The sequence below is a fragment of the Engystomops pustulosus genome, chromosome 4 (assembly GCF_040894005.1).
Source record: "Engystomops pustulosus chromosome 4, aEngPut4.maternal, whole genome shotgun sequence".
NCBI classification, from domain to species: Eukaryota; Metazoa; Chordata; class Amphibia; order Anura; family Leptodactylidae; genus Engystomops; species Engystomops pustulosus.
In genome coordinates this window covers 222960969-222981732 of record NC_092414.1, presented here as the reverse complement: position 1 = coordinate 222981732, position 20764 = coordinate 222960969, and the positions used below count along the sequence as shown (strand labels likewise).

The following is a 20764-nucleotide window of genomic DNA, read 5'->3' as shown; positions in this document are numbered from 1 at the left end:
ATACCTAATGTGTATGAGTTGGGTTTAGCCCACGAGCCGTCTTACACTCATTGCTGTACCATGATGTTGGGGAACTAGAGATGAGCGAGTATACTCGTCCGAGCTTGATGTTCGTTCGAGTATTAAGGTACTCGAAACGGCTCGTTGCTCGGACGAGTATTTCCCCTCCCCGAGATCGAGCATTTAATTAAAAAAACACAGTGAAGAACAATGAAGAATAGAATAAAAACAGTGAACACAGGATCATTTAAGTGAAAAAGACAGTGAAGAACACAGTGAAGAATAGATTACAGATGTTCGGCACATCTGCTTACTTGTCGGAAGATACACGCGGAACGGCAGCAGGGAGACATCAAGCAGCAGGGAGACATCAAGCAGCACGGGGAGACATCGGGCAGCACGGGGAGACATCGGGCAGCACGGGGGAGACATCGGGCAGCACGGGGGAGACATCGGGCAGCACGGGGGAGACATCGGGCAGCACAGGGAGACATCGGGCAGCACGGGGGAGACATCGGGCAGCACGGGGGAGACATCAGGCAGCACGGGGGAGACATCGGGCAGCGGGGAGACATCGGGCAGCACGGGGGAGACATCGGGCAGCACGGGGGAGACATCGGGCAGCACGGGGGAGACATCGGGCAGCACGGGGGAGACATCGGGCAGCACGGGGGAGACATCGGGCAGCACGGGGAGACATCGGGCAGCACGGGGGAGACATCGGGCAGCGCGGGGAGACATCGGGCAGCGCGGGGAGACATCGGGCAGCACGGGGGAGACTTCGGGCAGCACGGGGGAGACTTCGGGCAGCACGGGGAGACATCGGGCAGCACGGGGGAGACATCGGGCAGCACGGGGGAGACATTTTTTTTAATGACATGTAAGACTTTATCTTGATAGGATGGTTTTATTAATTACATATGCTTTTCTTTGCCAATAATTGACTAGAAATGTGAAAAAATAAGCTTTTATGTAATATTTCCAATTAAAGTTTTTTTTTTTTTTTAAATTAAGTAATAACTTTTAATAAATTATGTTTGAGATATGTCCAGCTTTATTCCATCCCCCTTCTCCAGGATCAGCTACAGATGCAGAGGGTGCATGTACTTCTGCAAAGTGGAAGTGATATTTAAATGAAACACACAAATGGCACACCCGAACCAATCCAATTTAGTGACATAATTTCCTTAGTCAGAAATACACACCCACATTAGAGCAAAATCGTATGCAGACCCTCCGACCACATTCTGTGGTCTCATGACCCATGTCATGTGATGGAGGACCCAAGAGGGAGGACCCAGACAGAATGCAACTGGCAGCAATATATGAACTGGATGAACCTTATAGGTCAAAAAGATTAACGAATAGAACAGACACACACACACATATGTATATATATATATATATATATATATATATATATATATATAGTTAGTTAATGCTGCATTTTGGATATAAATAATGTGGATGGATGAGAAAAGGCAGAAGCCACATTTTCTCGGCAAGATACTGGCATGTGCAATCCAAGCCTAAATCTGATGTAATTAATACAGGATTCAGAAAAACCACCTCATAGAGCAATTGGGGTATATATTGGGGTATATATATATATGTTCCCTCCTCTGCCATAGATGATCGAATGTGCCACTGGGTGACGTCACAGAGTGTGTAGCAGGGCGCCGCCATCTTTGTTTACATCCACCCTGACACCACAAGGGAGGATGAGGATGGCGCGCATTGGGGGTACGATGGAGGGTGAGTACAATTTTAGTATTTTATCTAGGACTGTATATAGTTAATATTGGGGGATTGTATATATTTATTATGGGGGGTGTCTATAGCAATAATAGGAATCGGCATATAGTTATATAGGGGCTGTATATAGTTATTATAGGGGGACTGTATAAAGTTACAATAGGGGGGTGTATATAGTTATTATAGGGGACTGTATATAGTTATTATAGGGGGAGCTGTATACAGTGATTGTTGTGGGAGCTGTATACAGTGATTACAGGGGGAGCTGTATATAGTGATTGCTGGGGAGCTGTGTAAAGTGATTGCTGGTGGAGCTGTGTAAAGTGATTGCTGGGGGAGCTGTATACAGTGATTGCTGGGGGGCTGTATACAGTGATTGCTGGGGGAGCTGTATACAGTGATTGCTGGGGGAGCTGTATACAGTGATTGCTAGGGGAACTGTATACAGTAATTCCTGGGTTAGCTGTATATAGTGATTACTGGGAGCTCTATACAGTGATTGTTGGGGGTTGTATACAGTGGTTGCTGGGGGGGAGCAGTATATGGTGGCTGTTTGGGGAGCTGTATATAGAGATTGCTGGGGGGCTGAATAAAGTGATTGTTGGGGGTTGTATACAGTGGTTGCTGGGGGAGCTGTATATAGTGATTGCTGGGGGAGCTGTATACAGTGATTGCTGGGGGAGCTGTATATAGTGATTGCTGGGGGAGCTGTATATAGTGATTGCTGGGGGAGATGTATATAGTGATTGCTGGGAGATGTATATAGTGATTGCTGGGGGAGCTGTATATAGTGATTGCTGGAGATGTATACAGTGATTGCTGGGGGGGATGTATACAGTGATTGCTGGGGGAGCTGTATATAGTGATTACTGGAAGAGCTGTATATAGTGATTACTGGGAGAGCTGTATATAATGATTGCTGGGGGAGCTGTATATAGTGATTGCTGGGGGAGCTGTATATAGTGATTGCTGGAGGAGCTGTATATAGTGATTGCTGGGGGAGCTGTATATAGTGATTGCTGGGGGAGCTGTATATAGTGATTGCTGGAGGAGCTGTATATAGTGATTGCTGGGGGAGCTGTATATAGTGATTGCTGGAGGAGCTGTATATAGTGATTGCTGGGGGAGCTGTATATAGTTATTGCTGGGGGAGCTGTATATAGTGATTGCTGGGGGAGCTGTATTTAGTGATTGCTGGGGGAGATGTATACAGTGATTGCTGGGGGAGATGTATACAGTGATTGCTGGGGGAGCTGTATATAGTGATTGCTGGGGGAGCTGTATACAGTGATTGCAGGGGGAGCTGTATATAGTGATTGCTGGGGGCTGTATATAGTGATTACTGGGGGCTGTATATAGTGATTGCTGGGGGAGCTGTCTATAGTGATTGCTGGGGGAGCTGTATACAGTGATTGCTGGGGGGGCTGCATATAGTGATTGCTGGGGGAGCTGTATATAGTGATTACTGGGGGAGCTGTATATAGTGATTGCTGGGGGAGCTGTATATAGTGATTGCTGGGGGAGCTGTATATAGTGATTGCTGGGGGAGCTGTATACAGTGATTGCTGGGGGGGCTGCATATAGTGATTGCTGGGGGAGCTGTATATAGTGATTACTGGGGGAGCTGTATATAGTGATTGCTGGGGGAGCTGTATATAGTGATTGCTGGGGGAGCTGTATACAGTGATTGCTGGTGGAGCTGTATATATTGGTTGCTGGGGGAGCTGTATATAGTGATTGCTGGGGGAGCTGTATACAGTGATTGCTGGTGGAGCTGTATATATTGGTTGCTGGAGGAGCTGTATATAGTGATTGCTGGGAGAGCTGTATATAGTGATTGCTGGGGGAGCTGTATATAGTGATTGCTGGGGGAGCTGTATACAGTGATTGCTGGGGGAGCTGTATATAGTGATTGCTGGGGGAGCTGTATATAGTGATTGCTGGGGGAGCTGTATATAGTGATTACTAGGAGCTGTATATAGTGATTGCTGGGGGAGCTGTATATAGTGATTGCTGGGGGAGCTGTATATAGTGGTTTCTGGGGGAGCTGTATATAGTCGTTGCTGGGGGAGCTGTATACACTGATTGTTGGGTAGGCTGTATATGGTTATTGCTGGGGAATGGTATATAGCGATTGCTGTTCCCTGTCTGGACTACATTCAATGGGGGCCTCCACCATATTTTACGCCAAGGGGCCCCCACCTCATTACCTGCGCACTCACTGCTGCCGGCTGGCGTAGAGATAAACGCTACGCAGGACCCCACCTGATTTATCAAGATGTATCGGGCTGTGCCAGAGCAGAGACGGGGCTATCATATGCTGGAGAACGAGTGCGGGCGTATGATAAATAACCCCCATTGAGTGTGTGGTGGCATAATACCTCACTTCAGAGTTGCTAAGTAGGGAATACTTTTGGAACTGGTGGGACTGTGGGTGCATATCCAACAATCCCTTAAAGGGGTATTCTACCGCGAAGGCAAGTTTCTTATATGTACTCAGGATAAAAAAAAAAACACATTCTCTAATTCACTGTTATTCTCAAAAATCCAGCATTTCACAGGTATAATTCCAACCTGTCTCTATCAGTCCTGGTACACAATTACAGTTGTCCCTAGACATGATGCTGTAACTTCTGACTTAGGGTCGGGTTGCCGCCACCTTGGATTTCTGTGTGAGATCATGCAGATGAGATTTATGTCTGTCTCTGCTCTGAGCCTGTAGCCACGCCCCTTGCACGGAGCTCACAGACACTCACTGATCACATCCTGCCAGGAGAGCATCAGCAGAGAGAAAATACAAACTACAAGGAGATAAGTGATCCGGGGGTAGGGGGAGGCAGGCACATATCTGTGAGATGTAGCAGAGCTAAAAGTGTAACAGTGTAAAAGTCTGTCAGCCTATGTGTAATAGGAATCTGACATCTCATGCATCTCTCATCTGTCTCATCTCTCTCTCTATGGGGGTCATTTACTAAGGGCCCGATTCGCGTTTTCCCAACGTGTTACCCGAATATTTCCGTTTAGCGCCGATTTTTCCTGAATTGCCCCAGGATTTTGGCGCATGCGAACGGATTGTGGCGCATCGGCACCGGCATGCACGCAACGGAAATCGGGGGGCTTGGCCGTAAAAAAAAACAGACTGATTCAGAAAAACCGCCGCGTTTAAAAAAAAGTGTCGCTCGACACGCGCTTACCTTTACCCAGGGTAGGACGGTGAACTCCGATGCAATCCGATGGTCTTCAGCACAGCAGCGACACCTGGTGGACGTAGAAGGAACTGCCTTAGTGAATCCCGGCCGGACCCAAATCCACCACAGAGAAAGCGCCGCTGGATCACGAATGGACCGGGTAAGTAAATCTGCCCCTATGTGTCAGTGTGTTAGTGCAATGTCAGAAGCCAGATGAAAGTGTATATACACCTGTACCATGATAATGTAACCACATTGTGACCCCACAGAACAAGATGGGTCATAATTAGAGATGAGCGAACACTAAAATGCTCGGGTACTCGTTATTCGAGACGAACTTTTCCCGATGCTCGAGTGCTCGTCTCGAATAACGAACCCGATTGAAGTCAATGGGAGACTCGAGCATTTTTCAAGGGGACCAAGGCTCTGCACAGGGAAGCTTGGCCAAACACCTGGGAACCTCAGAAAAGGATGGAAACACCACGGAAATGGACAGGAAACAGCAGGGGCAGCATGCATGGATGCCTCTGAGGCTGCCTAATCGCACCATTATGCCAAAATTATGGGCAACAGCATGGCCAGAGTGACAGAATGAAGCTAGATAGCATCTAAAACATCCAATAATTGACCCTGACACTATAGGGGACGGCATGCAGAGGCAGCGGCAGCAGCGGCAGGCTAGAGAGTGGCATGGCGACATACCCTAAATGGACTCAGGCTTCAAACCAATGGGTGGCAGAGAGGAACCAAAGGAGGTGAGCAAGAAGTGCTCAAATAATATCGCTACATGATAAAAGTTTGCCAGTATATTTTGTGGATTACACAGCAGGGTGGCGACAAAGTTAACATGGAAGCCATGAAAACAACCCCAAATTCTGCCTGACACAGCTCGTTTGATAAGGGGACCATGTATGCTTACAGTTCATGCCAGTCGCTGCACTGGCTGCCAGTCTCCTTTCGAATAGTTTAAAATAATAATAACCCTCATCCATAAAGCTCTGTATAATGCTGCACCCCCCTACCTCTCCTCTCTTATCTCAGTCTATCGCCCAACCCGTGCTCTTAGATCCGCCAGTGATCTTAGATTAACCTCTACCCTAGTGCGGACCTCCCACTCGCGTCTCCAAGACTTCTCTAGAGCTGCACCAATTCTATGGAATGCTCTGCCCCGGACTATCAGACTAATACCTAACCTCCAAAGTTTCAAACGTGCTCTTAAAACCCATTTCTTTAGGCAAGCCTATAACACTCATTAACTGCATGAAGTTTTAACTCTTCTACTAACCCGTCCTGTGTCGTCCTCCCATCTGTTATCCAGCAACCAACAGGCACCAGACTTCTCTGCAGTCCCATTCACCCTGGACCTGGTATATAAGATGACGGCTGAGTGTTTCAAGCGACAGCAATTCCATTTATTATATTTTTTTCTATTCCCTAAGAAGAATGGCTTGACCATTAAATATTCTTTTACCTCGTGTTACCCCATCATCTTCATAAACCGTAAGCTCTGGCGAGCAGGGACCTCACTCCTGTTGTTCCATACAAATGTTGTGCTCTGTTACATTACATTTGTATTTGTTTCCTATGATTTGTAAAGCGCTGCAGAATATGATGACGCTATATAAATAAAGATTATTATTATTATGGAGGCAGTGAACTAGTAGTAGATTAAAGGTGCTGCAACTATGTTAGTTGGATCTTGTGATGGAGCTGGCGCTCTGCAGCCAGGCGAGCTTTCGCCAATCCAAGCCCCTGTTTCTAGGCTACTCCCCAAACAGCACTTCTAAGAACCTTTTGTATAAGATCAAGTGTAGTAGCGTTCTTATAAGTTTAGGATATGCCGGGTGAGGGGAATGTAAACAGATGCGCAAGAAGCGCTGAAATAATATCCCTAAATGGTAAAAGTTTGCCAGTATATTTTGTGGATTACACAGCAGGGTGGTGACAAAGTTAACAACTTTGATGTGGAATGCCCTGTAATAGCTCTTGGGCGGTGTGCCTTTTATCGCCTAGGCTCAGCAGTTTCAGCACCGCCTGCTGTCGCTTAGCGACGGCACTGCTGCTGTGCCTAGAGCTACCGACTGATGGCGCCATGCCCACGGATGGTAATTCGGAGGAGGAGGAGGTGGGGTGGGAGGAGGTATAGTAGGCCTTTGAGACCTGGACCGAGGTAGGCCCCGCAATTCTCTGCGTCGCCAGTATATGAGCAGCCCCAGGGTCAGACTCGGTCCCAGCCTGCACCAAGTTAAGTGTAGTAGCGTTCTTATAAGTTTGGGATATGGCGGGTGAGGGGAATGTAAACAGATGCGCAAGAAGCGCATGATGCGCATGGAGCTGGCGCTCCGCTGCCAGGCGAGCTTTCGCCAATCCAAGCCCCTGTCTCTAGGCTACTCCCCAAACAGCACTTCTAAGAACCTTTTGTATAAGATCAAGTGTAGTAGCGTTCTTATAAGTTTAGGATATGCCGGGTGAGGGGAATGTAAACAGATGCGCAAGAAGCGCTGAAATAATATCCCTAAATGGTAAAAGTTTGCCAGTATATTTTGTGGATAACACAGCAGGGTGGCGACAAAGTTAACAACTTTGATGTGGAATCCATGAAAACAACCCAAATTTCTGCCTGACACACCTCGTTTGATAAAGGGACGATGTATGGAGGCAGCTATATGGACGACTTTTGGAGGTAGCAATGGAGACAACGTGTGGAGGCTGCTATGGAGACAATTTAATTTGGATAGTGCCTGTATGTGGCAGTCCCAAACATTTTTCAAACCAGAGGAGCAGGTAGGTGGCCCTCCAGTAAAATGGAATAGATTGAGTGCCTGTATGTGGCAGTCCCAAAAATGTTTCAAACCAGAGGAGCAGGTAGGTGGCCCTCCAGTAAAATGGAATAGATTGAGTGCCTGTATGTGGCAGTCCCAAAAATTCTTCAAACCAGAGGAGCAGGTAGGTGGCCCTCCAGTAAAATGGAATAGATTGAGTGCCTGTATGTGGCAGTCCCAAAAATGTTTCAAACCAGAGGAGCAGGTAGGTGGCCCTCCAGTAAAATGGAATAGATTGAGTGCCTGTATGTGGCAGTCCCAAAAATTCTTCAAACCAGAGGAGCAGGTAGGTGGCCCTCCAGTAAAATGGAATAGATTGAGTGCCTGTATGTGGCAGTCCCAAAAATGTTTCAAACCAGAGGAGCAGGTAGGTGGCCCTCCAGTAAAATGGAATAGATTGAGTGCCTGTATGTGGCAGTCCCAAAAATTCTTCAAACCAGAGGAGCAGGTAGGTGGCCCTCCAGTAAAATGGAATAGATTGAGTGCCTGTATGTGGCAGTCCCAAAAATGTTTCAAACCAGAGGAGCAGGTAGGTGGCCCTCCAGTAAAATGGAATAGATTGAGTGCCTGTATGTGGCAGTCCCAAAAATGTTTCAAACCAGAGGAGCAGGTAGGTGGCCCTCCAGTAAAATGGAATAGATTGAGTGCCTGTATGTGGCAGTCCCAAAAATTGTTCAAACCAGAGGAGCAGGTAGGTGGCCCTGCAGTAAAATGGAATAGATTGAGTGCCTGTATGTGGCAGTCCCAAAAATGTTTCAAACCAGAGGAGCAGGTAGGTGGCCCTCCAGTAAAATGGAATAGATTGAGTGCCTGTATGTGGCAGTCCCAAAAATTTTTTAAAACAGAGGACCGGGTAGGTGGCCCTCCAGAAAAATGGAATAGATTGAGTGCCTGTATGTGGCACTCACAAAAATTGTTTCAAACAGAGGACCGGGTAGGTGGCCCACCAGAAAAATTAAATGCATGAAGTACTATAGCAAGAGCCAGTGGGCCCTGTCAAAAAATAGCCATTTTCCTCTGCTTTACTGTACAAAGAGGAGGAGAAGGAGGAAAATGAGGAGGAGGAGGAGGAGTGGATCAATTATTCAGGTTGAGCTTCCTTCACCTGGTGGAGATTGGAAATTCTGAGAAATCCAGCCTTTATTCATTTTAATAAGCGTCAGCCTGTCAGCGCTGTCAGTCGACAGGCGTGTACGCTTATCGGTGATGATGCCACCAGCTGCACTGAAAACCCGCTCGGACAAGACGCTAGCGGCAGGGCAGGCAAGAACCTCCAAGGCGTACAGCGCCAGTTCGTGCCACATGTCCAGCTTTGAAACCCAGTAGTTGTAGGGAGCTGTGTGATCATTTAGGACGATGGTATGGTCAGCTACGTACTCCCTCACCATCTTTCTGTAAAGATCAGCCCTACTCTGCCGAGACTGGGGACAGGTGACAGTGTCTTGCTGGGGTGACATAAAGCTGGCAAAAGCCTTGTAAAGCGTACCCTTGCCAGTGCTGGACAAGCTGCCTGCTCGCCTACTCTCCCTCGCTACTTGTCCCGCAGAACTACGCACTCTGCCGCTAGCGCTGTCAGAAGGGAAATACTGTTTCAGCTTGTGCACCAGGGCCTGCTGGTATTCATGCATTCTCACACTCCTTTCCTCTTCAGGGATGAGAGTGGAAAGATTTTGCTTGTACCGTGGGTCCAGGAGAGTGAACACCCAGTAATCGGTGCTGGAATAAATTCTTTGAACGCGAGGGTCACGGGATAGGCAGCCTAGCATGAAATCTGCCATATGCGCCAGAGTACCAACGCGTAAGAATTCACTCCCCTCACTGGCCTGACTGTCCATTTCCTCCTCCTCCAACTCCTCCAACTCCTCTTCTTCTGCCCATACACGCTGAACAGTGAAGGACTCAACAATGGTCCCCTCTTGTGTCTCGCCAACATTCTCCTCCTCTTCCTCCTCATCCTCCTCCACCTCCACCTCCTCCGATATGCGCTGAGAAACAGACCTCAGGGTGCTTTGGCTATCAACAAGGGAATATTCTTCCCCCGTCTCTTGTGACGAGCGCAAAGCTTCCGACTTCATGCTGACCAGAGAGTTTTTCAACAGGCCAAGCAGCGGGATGGTGAGGCTGATGATGGCGGCATCGCCACTGACCATCTGTGTTGACTCCTCAAAGTTACTCAGCACCTGACAGATATCAGACATCCACGTCCACTCCTCATTGTAGACTTGAGGAAGCTGACTGACCTGACTACCAGTTCTGGTGGAAGTTGACATCTGGCAGTCTACAATCGCTCTGCGCTGCTGGTAAACTCTGGATAACATGGTCAGTGTTGAATTCCACCTCGTGGGCACGTCGCACAACAGTCGGTGAGCGGGCAGTTGGAGGCGGCGCTGCGCTGCCCTGAGAGTGGCAGCATCTGGGCTGGACTTCCTGAAATGCGCACAGATGCGGCGCACCTTCGTGAGCAAATCAGACAGATTGGGGTATGTCTTGAGGAAACGCTGCACTATCAGATTTAACACATGGGCCAGGCATGGCACATGTGTCAGTCTGCCGAGTTGCAGAGCCGCCACCAGGTTACGGCCGTTGTCACACACAACCATTCCCGGCTTGAGGTTCAGCGGTGCCAGCCACAGATCAGTCTGCGCCGTGATGCCCTGTAATAGCTCTTGGGCGGTGTGCCTTTTGTCGCCTAGGCTCAGCAGTTTGAGCACCGCCTGCTGTCGCTTAGCGACGGCACTGCTGCTGTGCCTAGAGCTACCGACTGATGGCGCCGTGCCCACGGATGGTAGTTCGGAGGAGGAGGTGGAGGATGGGTGGGAGGAGGAGGAGGCATAGTAGGCCTGAAACACCTGGACCGAGGTAGGCCCCGCAATCCTCGGCGTCGGCAGTATATGAGCAGCCCCAGGGTCAGACTCGGTCCCAGCCTCCACCAAGTTAACCCAATGTGCCGTCAGCGATATATAGTGGCCCTGCCCGGCAGCACTCGTCCACGTGTCCGTGGTCAGGTGGACCTTGTCAGAAACGGCGTTGGTCAGGGCACGGATGATTTTGTCTGACACGTGCTGGTGCAGGGCTGGGACGGCACATCGGGAAAAGTAGTGGCGGCTGGGGACCGAATACCGAGGGGCGGCCGCCGCCATGAGGTTGCGAAAGGCCTCGGTCTCTACTAGCCTATAGGGCAGCATCTCCAGGCTAAGCAATCTGGAGATGTGCACATTAAGGGCTTGGGCGTGCGGGTGGGTTGCACTATATTTGCGTTTCCGCTCCAGCGTCTGGGGTATGGAGAGCTGAACGCTGGTGGATGCTGTGGAGGATCGTGGAGGCGACGATGGGGTTTTTGTGCCAGGGTCCTGGGCAGGGGGCTGACTAGCAGCTGACACAGGGGAAGGAGCAGTGGTGTGCACGGCCGGAGGTGAACGGGCTTGTTGCCACTGAGTGGGGTGCTTAGCATTCATATGCCTGCGCATACTGGTGGTAGTTAAGCTAGTAGTGGTGGAACCCCTGCTGAGCCTGGTTTGGCAAATGTTGCACACCACAGTCCGTCGGTCATCCGGTGTTTCCTTAAAGAACCTCCACACTTCTGAAGATCTAGCCCTCGCCGCAAGAGCCCTCACCACGGGAGCTTCACTAGTTGACAGTGGCGCTGATGCACCAGCTCTGGCCCTGCCTCTCCGTCTGGCCCCACCACTGCCTCTTCCAACCTGTTCAGGTCGAGGACTCTCCTCCGTCTCAGAAGCACTGTGTTCACCCGGCCTCTCAACCCAGCTTCGGTCTGTCACCTCATCATCCTCCGATCCCTCAGTCTGCTCCCCCCTCGGACTTCCTGCCCTGACAACAACTTCCCCACTGTCTGACAACCGTGTCTCCTCATCGTCGGACACCTCTTTACACACTTCCACTACGTCAAGAAGGTCATCATCACCCACAGACTGTGACTGGTGGAAAACCTGGGCATCGGAAAATTGCTCAGCAGCAACCGGACAAGTGGTTTGTGACTGTGGGAAGGGTCCAGAAAACAGTTCCTCAGAGTATGCCGGTTCAAATGGCAAATTTTCCTGGGAGGGGGCAGACTGGGGAGGAGGAGGCTGAGGTGCAGGAGCTGGAGGAGTGGGGATTTCGGTGACATGGGTGGACTGCGTGGAAGACTGACTGGTGGACAAATTGCTCGAAGCATTGTCAGCAATCCACGACATCACCTGTTCGCACTGTTCTGGCCTCAACAGTGCTCTACCACGAGTCCCAGTAACTTCAGACATGAACCTAGGGAGTGTAGCTCTGCGGCGTTCCCCTGCTCCCTCATCAGCAGGTGGTGTCTCACCCCGCCCAGGACCACGGCCTCTGACCCCTGCAGTAGTTGGACGCCCACGTCCCCGCCCTCGTCCTCTACCCCTAGCCCTCGGGTTAAACATTTTTAAAATGAGAGTTATAACTTTTTTTTTTTTTTTACTTCTTTTTGTTTTTTTTTGTGTTTTTTTGTGTTTTTTTTTTTTTTTGTGTTTTTTGTTTTTTTTTGAGTTTTTAAAACCAAACAATCCTATCCTATTGCTATGGCTATTTTCTAGCCAAGTATCAAAGGAAGCACACTACTATGCCAGATGAGATGACACTGAGTTAGTGCCTAATAGAAATCCAACCCCTACTGAATTTTGCCACTTCGGCCTTTGCTATGGATATGTGCGCCACTAAGCGCAGAACACAGCGGTCGCAAGTCTCACTACAAATTGCTCAGAATTGGCAAGTACATGCACTGCAGAAACTACAGCCACCAGCAGATCAACCAGAAATCAAATATATAGAACGCTACTGTAGGCTTCAAGAAGCTGTTTGTATTCTCCTATGGCTATTTTCTAGCCAAGTATCAAAGGAAGCACACTACTATGCCAGATGAGATGACACTGAGTTATTGCCTAATAGAAATCCAACCCCTACTGAATTTTGCCACTTCGGCCTTTGCTATGGATATGTGCGCCACTAAGCGTAGAACACAGCGGTCGCAAGTCTCACTACAAATTGCTCAGAATTGGCAAGTACATGCACTGCAGAAACTACAGCCACCAGCAGATCAACCAGAAATCAAATATATAGAACGCTACTGTAGGCTTCAAGAAGCTGTTTGTATTCTCCTATGGCTATTTTCTAGCCAAGTATCAAAGGAAGCACACTACTATGCCAGATGAGATGACACTGAGTTATTGCCTAATAGAAATCCAACCCCTACTGAATTTTGCCACTTCGGCCTTTGCTATGGATATGTGCGCCACTAAGCGTAGAACACAGCGGTCGCAAGTCTCACTACAAATTGCTCAGAATTGGCAAGTACATGCACTGCAGAAACTACAGCCACCAGCAGATCAACCAGAAATCAAATATATAGAACGCTACTGTAGGCTTCAAGAAGCTGTTTGTATTCTCCTATGGCTATTTTCTAGCCAAGTATCAAAGGAAGCACACTACTATGCCAGATGAGATGACACTGAGTTATTGCCTAATAGAAATCCAACCCCTACTGAATTTTCCCACTTCGGCCTTTGCTATGGATATGTGCGCCACTAAGCGCAGAACACAGCGGTCGCAAGTCTCACTACAAATTGCTCAGAATTGGCAAGTACATGCACTGCAGAAACTACAGCCACCAGCAGATCAACCAGAAATCAAATATATAGAACGCTACTGTAGGCTTCAAGAAGCTGTTTGTATTCTCCTATGGCTATTTTCTAGCCAAGTATCAAAGGAAGCACACTACTATGCCAGATGAGATGACACTGAGTTAGTGCCTAATAGAAATCCAACCCCTACTGAATTTTCCCACTTCGGTCTTTGCTATGGATATGTGCGCCACTAAGCGCAGAACACAACGGTAGCAAGTCCCCCTGCTAATTCCTCACAAAATGGTAATAGATGCAAATTAAAATAAAAAAAGTAGAACGTTATTGTAGCCCTAAGAAGGGCTGTTGGGTTCTTTGAGAATCACTCCTGCCTAACAATAAGCTAATAGAACACCCTAACGCTTTCCCTGACCAGCAGCAGCTCTCTCCCTAGCGGCATCCAGAGACAGAATGATCCGAGCAGCGCGGCCAGCGGCTAGTCTATCCCAGGGTCACCTGATCTGGCCAGCCAACCACTGCTATCGACGTGTAAGGGTACCACGTCATGCTGGGTGGAGTGCAGAGTCTCCTGGCTTGTGATTGGCTCTGTTTCTGGCCGCCAAAAAGCAAAACGGCGGGAGCTGCCATTTTCTCGAGCGGGCGAAGTATTCGTCCGAGTAACGAGCAGTTTCGAGTACCCTAATGCTCGACCGAGCATCAAGCTCGGACGAGCATGTTCGCTCATCTCTAGTCATAATGTGTCTGCTCAGAGAGTCCCCGCCCAAACCCGGGAATTTTGCACTAAGCAGCATAGAGAGTGATAGGAGCTAAAACAACAATAACATTAACATTGTAAAGTAAGGGGTTAAAATTATCTTTATTGTGTTAACATCACTAGAGCCCATTAAAGGCAAGGTCAGCTTTCATGCTTTGCTGGAGGATTTGGTGGTGTTGGTCTAGTGTTGTGGTCCCGCCTCGGGGCATAACAGGGCAGTTAATATTCCCAATAGAACCCACTCATTCTATATTTTGTTACTGTGTATCCAAACTGTCTCTTTTGCAATGGCTAGCGCAGATCCAAATCGATTTTCCTCCAAGCTTCACTGTAGCGGGGCTGGTCAGTAGAACCTGGAACCGGGGTTTGAGTGTGGGTCGGATGTGTTTCTTTATCCACACATAATCACCAGGCTGAATCTTATGGGTAGTGTGGTCTCTGTCAGGATCTGTAACAGAAGAGTATATTGCAGAATGGGTTTAAGCCACAACATAATTTATCAACTGATCATTTCCTAACTCAAGTTGTTGAGGAAATAAACATCCTAACCAGGGAACATTGCCAAATATGACCTCATAGAGAGTGAGGTTATGTGGTGATCTAGGGGTATTTCTGGTAAAGTACAATGAGCAGCAGGTCTGGCCAGGTAGAGCAGTGAGTCTGTCCTGCCTTCAAAAGTTTGTTCTTGATGGTACCATTTAGTCTCTTCATTTTGCCACTAATTTGGGGATGGTAGGAAGCGTGGAACCCCAGATCTGTGCCAATCGTCCTCCAGAGGTCTTTTGTAATATCCACTGTAAATACTGTGCCCTGATCACTTCCTATGATTTCAAGAATCCTGATCTACAAACTAAATCTGTGATCAACTTTTTGGCTATAGTTTTGGATTTTCTACGGATGCGCTACTGGCAATCCGGAGACCATGTCAATCTCCACTAGGACATGCCCGTATTTACCCACTTTGGGTAACTAGATATGATCTATTTGGATCTTCTGGAAGGAGTAGAAAAGCCTTGCTAGGGGTTTTTCCGGGGTGGGATATGTCTTTGAGGGGCTACAGGTGGAACAAATCTGGCAGGATGATACATAAGAATCCACAAGGTCTCCCTTTTTGAGATCCGGGGACTTTATCTACAGGGTCTTCAGAACTTCTGGAGCCATGGCGTCTTCCATCTCTGCTTCTTCTATTTATTGTTTTGCTCTGTTCCAGCAGAATGTCTTAAGGATCTCTCTTCATCCTTAATCACGGGAATCTGTTGTTATGTAGCTTATTTAGCTGCCCAATATGCTATATCATTTCCTTTTCCCTCTGGAGTGTCGATCCCTTTATGGGCTTCTACTTTCAGGGTGGTAAATTCTTTGGAGAGAGAGCATAAGGAGGTGGACAAAGTTTGCCTTCTTGATGAAGGATCCTGTGGAGGTTTTGTAAACTCTTTAAGCCCATAGAAGTCCAAAATCATGGGTTACTCCATGGGCATTGGCCTTATCCGTATAGATATTCACTCTTTTCCCTTTGGCTAGCTTCTTGGCCAGACTGGTGGGCTGGCAATGCACATGCCTCTATAATCCCTATATTAGAGATTACAGAGTATCCAGTGTGAAACCTAAACCCTTAATCCAAAAATCTTGAGCCGTCTGTATACCAGGTATATTCCAGGTATTCAAGAGGTTATATTGACGCTGTTTGCAGGTGCGAAAGTTCCTGTTGCATGGCTTGTTCTTCATGTTCTTCGAATTCTTCATTGGGTTCAGATTGTTTCTGTTCCCCAATCATCCCCTCTTGACATAGGCAGTAAAGTAGCAGGGTTGATTCCAGTCTATTCAGTCTATTCCTGATTCGTATGTCTTTCTGCATCAAGGGGGTCATTCTGTAGGGCAGTATAGGCCAAAAGTCATCCCGGCTTTAATGCTTATGATGTGTTTTTCTAATCTGTTGAATATTTCTTAAAAACGTCATCAGTACCTGTCTGGCCCTGGTGGCCTAGCAATAATCTATTTGTGGTGGAGTAAATGGTACATATTTGGGTCTAGTGCCAGTGGCTCTCACTTTGCCCCATTCTTGTACTATGCTGTCTGATTCCTGTGGTGTAATAGACCCACCTGCTTCTACCAGAGTTTGTGCTGCTCCCGCAATATGTTTCAAGTTACTGTTTGAGATTCCAACTGATCTTTCCCCAATTGCACCAAGACCCTGTGTGCTCCCGCCAAAGCATGGTTACCCTTTATGAGCACTTTGGGTTGTGTCTGTACAGATGAAAAGGTATCAAGACATTACACAGTATTAATATGATCTTATAAAACAATAGGATTGAGGGCTCAGATCACAAGATCTTACAGTCTATGAGGATGAAGGGGTGACATCAAAGTAGTACAATGGACTTCATAAGTGTCAGTGCTGTTCAGTGTAAATCTTGTGCCATATATGCTTTACATGAGTAAACGTTAGAGGGGGAATACTGCTGCGTGTGATGTGTGAAAATTTCTCTTCAGGAACCCCAGATTCTTGATCCAAATGAGCAAGTTTCACGATTGTACAGAGTTTGCTGCTTTTCGAGCATAAATGTGGTGAGGGGAAGGTAGTATGGAGGTTCATAGTGAGGGGGGGCAGCTAGAAGGCAGGTTAGGGGGAAGAGATGCAGGGAGTTTAGTCCTGACCTGGTGCACATCAATTAGTTTGTGAAGCTGGTGGATGAGGGAGATATCAGCTCAGGGGAAGCGATGTTGAAGCAAATCATGGCCTCCACCAATCAAGGGACTGTCTGCTCCTGTAAAATGGGAAATGGGATTGCAGGTAAGGTCAGACAGATACTGGTAGTGGGAGACGCAGTCACAAAGACTGTGCATACCCAACACTGTTTTGTTTGCCGTGTGGTCAGGTTCATCATGTTGCCAATCAGGTTGCCCATTTAGTGAGAGGGGCTGCTGAGGACCCAGTTCTCATGGTCCACTTTGGCACCAATGATCGTTGCTAATGACATCAACAACCATGGGGAAAATGCCAGCAGGTTTTTGAGATTTGTTTTAAATTTTTTTCAGAATTTCATTCACAATCAAGAAAATGACCTTATATTTGAACAATATTTTATTGCTGTTGATTCATGAGAAATTTAAGACTTTCGCCACATTACAATAAGGGTGAAATAACAAAATAGCAGTGGAAACATTTGTAAGATTAATTATCAATTCTAGGTTGAAAGAGGGTTATTAACTGATTATCATTTCATCTTCTTGAATTCAGGATGTTAAAGATTCCCAAAATGTGACTCATCCATGTCATGTATGATGTCGTAGACTTTAAGATCAGGCCTTGCATTTAGATGACTACATGCTCAGAGCAGAAGACAAGGTTAATCTTAAGAAAAGCCTCTTTGAAGTCTCTGTTCCTCAGGGTGTATATGATGGGGTTAAGCAGTGGGGTCAGCACAGTATAAATCAGAGATAAGACCTTACTTATGGTCACTGTGTCACCTTTGGTTGGAAAAATATAGACAATCATTAAAGTCCCATAAAATATGGAGACGACAATGAGGTGGGAGCTACAGGTGGAGAAGGCTTTATGTCTTCCGGTATTGGATGGGATCTTCAGGATGGCGATGACAATGTACACATAGGACGTCACTATTACTATAAAAGGCACCAAAACTGTAAAGAATCCCATTATGAGAATCCATCTATGAATCATGGAAGTGTCGGAGCAGGAAAGCTGAACTAGAGGTTCAAAGTCACAGTAGAAATGGTCAATAACATTTGGTCCACAGAAATACAGATTACATATAGAAATTACGTAGCTCAATGTTCCCAGAAAACTCATCGCCCAAATGACCCCGGCCGATATCACACAAGATGTATGACTCATGATAGAGTTGTATCTGAGGGGGTTACAGATGGCCACATACCGGTCATAGGACATCACCGACAGCAAAATACATTCCGAGAATTCAGAGTTTGAGAAAAAGAAAAACTGGGTGATACATTCGATGAGAGTGATAGTACTTCCTCCATGCAGTATGGTGTGAAGAAGGACGGGGACAATGTCTGTGGTCAGCAGGAGGTCACACAATGACAGCTGTGTAATGAAGAAGTACATGGGGGACTGAAGGGTTTTATTCACTAGATACAAGACCATGATAAGAAGGTTTCCTGATATTGTCCCACAGTATATAAGAACCAGGAGGGAGAAGAAGAGAAATTTGTAATTTTGAAGATTAGGAAATCCCAGAAGGAAAATGGAGGTGATATTATTGGTGGATTGGAGGCTCTCATGGTCAGGGTCTTCTGTTCTTCTGAACCCGTCTGGCATTTGATCAGCTTCTGTTTATTGAACTTGTTTTGGTTTTATTTTTCTGTTGTACTGAAATAAAATATCATTAAAAAAAGAAGAAAAAAACTGCCTGGAAATGGTTAAAACACACTTATTTTCAATACATATGCAGATACAGCATATTTCAGCTTTGGGAAGAGTTTTATGAGGAGGCATTAAAAACAAAATAACATTGGGGTCAAAATACAACAAACAAACCCCTTGTATTCAGGATGGAAAAGGATTTTGGACATTTGGTACTAGAATCAGCTTCTTGGGCAATGGAGGAAGTGTCCCTTCTGCTGCTTTCAATCTGCAGTTTCAGAACCTTTGTAGGGATTTCAAAGGTCCAAAAATCAGTCCTGTGTACATGTGTATTGAAAGCAGGAACAGATCTACAATGTTTTCATGGCTGAAGGTTTTTCTCAGTATAAAATTTGGTGGGTGCTTTTGGATGGCCATGGGCACCCTTGAAGGCTTGAGCCCCAGGCTACAGCTCAAATGACCTATCTGCACTAATCCACAACTGTCCAAAATATAAGGTTCCAGGATGATATTAGCGCCAATGACTCGGACGTGAGGAGCGTGTTCTTAAGTATGCGTGTACTTAAGAACTTGCTCCTCACGTCCGATTCATTGGCGCTAATATCATCCTGGAACCTTATATTTTGGATATTGCATCTTCTTCATGAACAATCCCGCTGACATGAAGTCCAGGAAAGCCGCCTAATACCACTCGAGACACCGCTTAAAGCTTTCTCCTCATGTTGTACCGGTAGTACAACCCAAATAGGTGAGCAATATTTCATTTAAAGCAAAGAGAATATATTGTCTTGCCTATTCGGATTCACACTTGTGGCGCCCGTACCGTGTTTCTGTTTTTTCTCCCCTTCTCTAATCCACAACTGGGTAAAGGACAGGATCATGTTACAATTAAATTGTACTCATAACATCTTATTTCCTCACCTCAGTTACTGTGTTATATGGATGATGTCCAGTATGTAGGACTTGATGCTTCAGGATAAAAGTGATGAAACGTCCAGTGATGAGCAGCCAGGAGAATAGTCAGAGGATGAATGAAGCTCCAGAATGCAACCATTTTATATCTTCATGTGTGTAGTCAACTATATCTGGGGATCCCAGAGAGGCTCCGACAGTCTCCCCCACGTACAGATAGAAATAAGGTCTAATTAATCATCTGAGAGAAAATCTGTAAGGATTCCCATTATGGAAAACAAGTTATGATGAAATAAAGAATGTTCTGGTATCTTAGGCCTTGTGAGGGGTAAAACCTGTGCTAGACAGGAAAAAAGCAGATATTTGTATGAAATTTAGGCCAATGTCATGTGTTATAGAGAAGACAGACGATCCCTCAATTTATACATATTATTACTCTTTATCCACTTGCTTTAAGTGGGTATAAAGTGACCAAGGCTAAAATATACCCCTATCACGAGAAAGCAAACTATGATGCTTAGCAAACCTGCACTAGCAAAACTGACTTTTGCAGTATATGGTAGTGATCAGACCCCCAATGCTTAAAGTAACCTTGGGGCTCAGGGGCAGAGCCTGACCGGAAAGCGAGGCGGATGCACACGAGGGAGCTCCCGCGGTCTCCCGAGATGCCTATTTAGTATCTATCCTCGCTCCAAATGGGGAATCCCAAAAGAGACAAGTTCAGGGAACACTCCGGCACCCCGAGACACGGGAAAAACCAGGGGGAAATGGACAAGTTTCTCTGCAAGAAGCTCTCCACACCACACAAGATGGCGGCGGCCCTGCCACAGGATGACAAGACGCTAGACGAGTCTGATGCAGAGAGCTTACAGAGCGCAGCAGGATCCATAGGAGCAGCCGAAAGGCAACTATCCAGATCATTTCTGAAAAAGGCTCTAGTGCAAGCAATGTCCCCAGTCTTTTAAAGAACTGGCAGACATCAAGATGGAGGTAGGACATATTGGGCAGAGAGTGGAGGCCCTAGAGGAAGCCCAAGATGCGCTAATTGATTTCAATGGGGCACTTAAACAAGGCTATAAGGCACAACTCAGAGCCCTAAATGGGGCATTCACAATGATAGAGGACCATGAAAATAGAAGTTGCTGAAAAAATGTACGCTTTAAGGGCATACCTGACGCCCTTCCCGCCACAGCAGCGACCATCTTTACAGACCTCCTAGGGGCTGAAAGAGCAGAAGGCATCCACAAAGAGTGAATACACAGAGCCCTCAGACTTCTGCCGAAACAAGATGATCCACCCCGGGATCGGCCTACTCTACACCGCCGCGATATTACGAGCAGCAAGAGAAAGAGGTGAGATCATGTTAGAGGACGCTAAAATTG

The 20764-nt window shown here is 46.9% G+C and overlaps 1 protein-coding gene across 1 annotated transcript; it reads right to left on the bottom strand.

Moving 5' to 3' along the window:
* Window positions 1–17438: 17438 nt before the first annotated feature.
* On the bottom strand, window positions 17439–18425 carry LOC140128759 (olfactory receptor 10C1-like). The gene has a single exon (XM_072150460.1). The coding sequence runs from the start codon at window positions 18423–18425 to the stop codon at window positions 17439–17441; it is 987 nt and encodes a 328-aa protein (XP_072006561.1).
* Between the last annotated feature and the right edge of the window lie 2339 nt (window positions 18426–20764).

What these genes read in the sequence shown, in the direction of transcription:
- LOC140128759 (XM_072150460.1), bottom strand. Translation starts at nt 18,425, where the DNA reads ATGCCAGACGGGTTCAGAAGAACAGAAGACCCTGACCATGAGAGCCTC.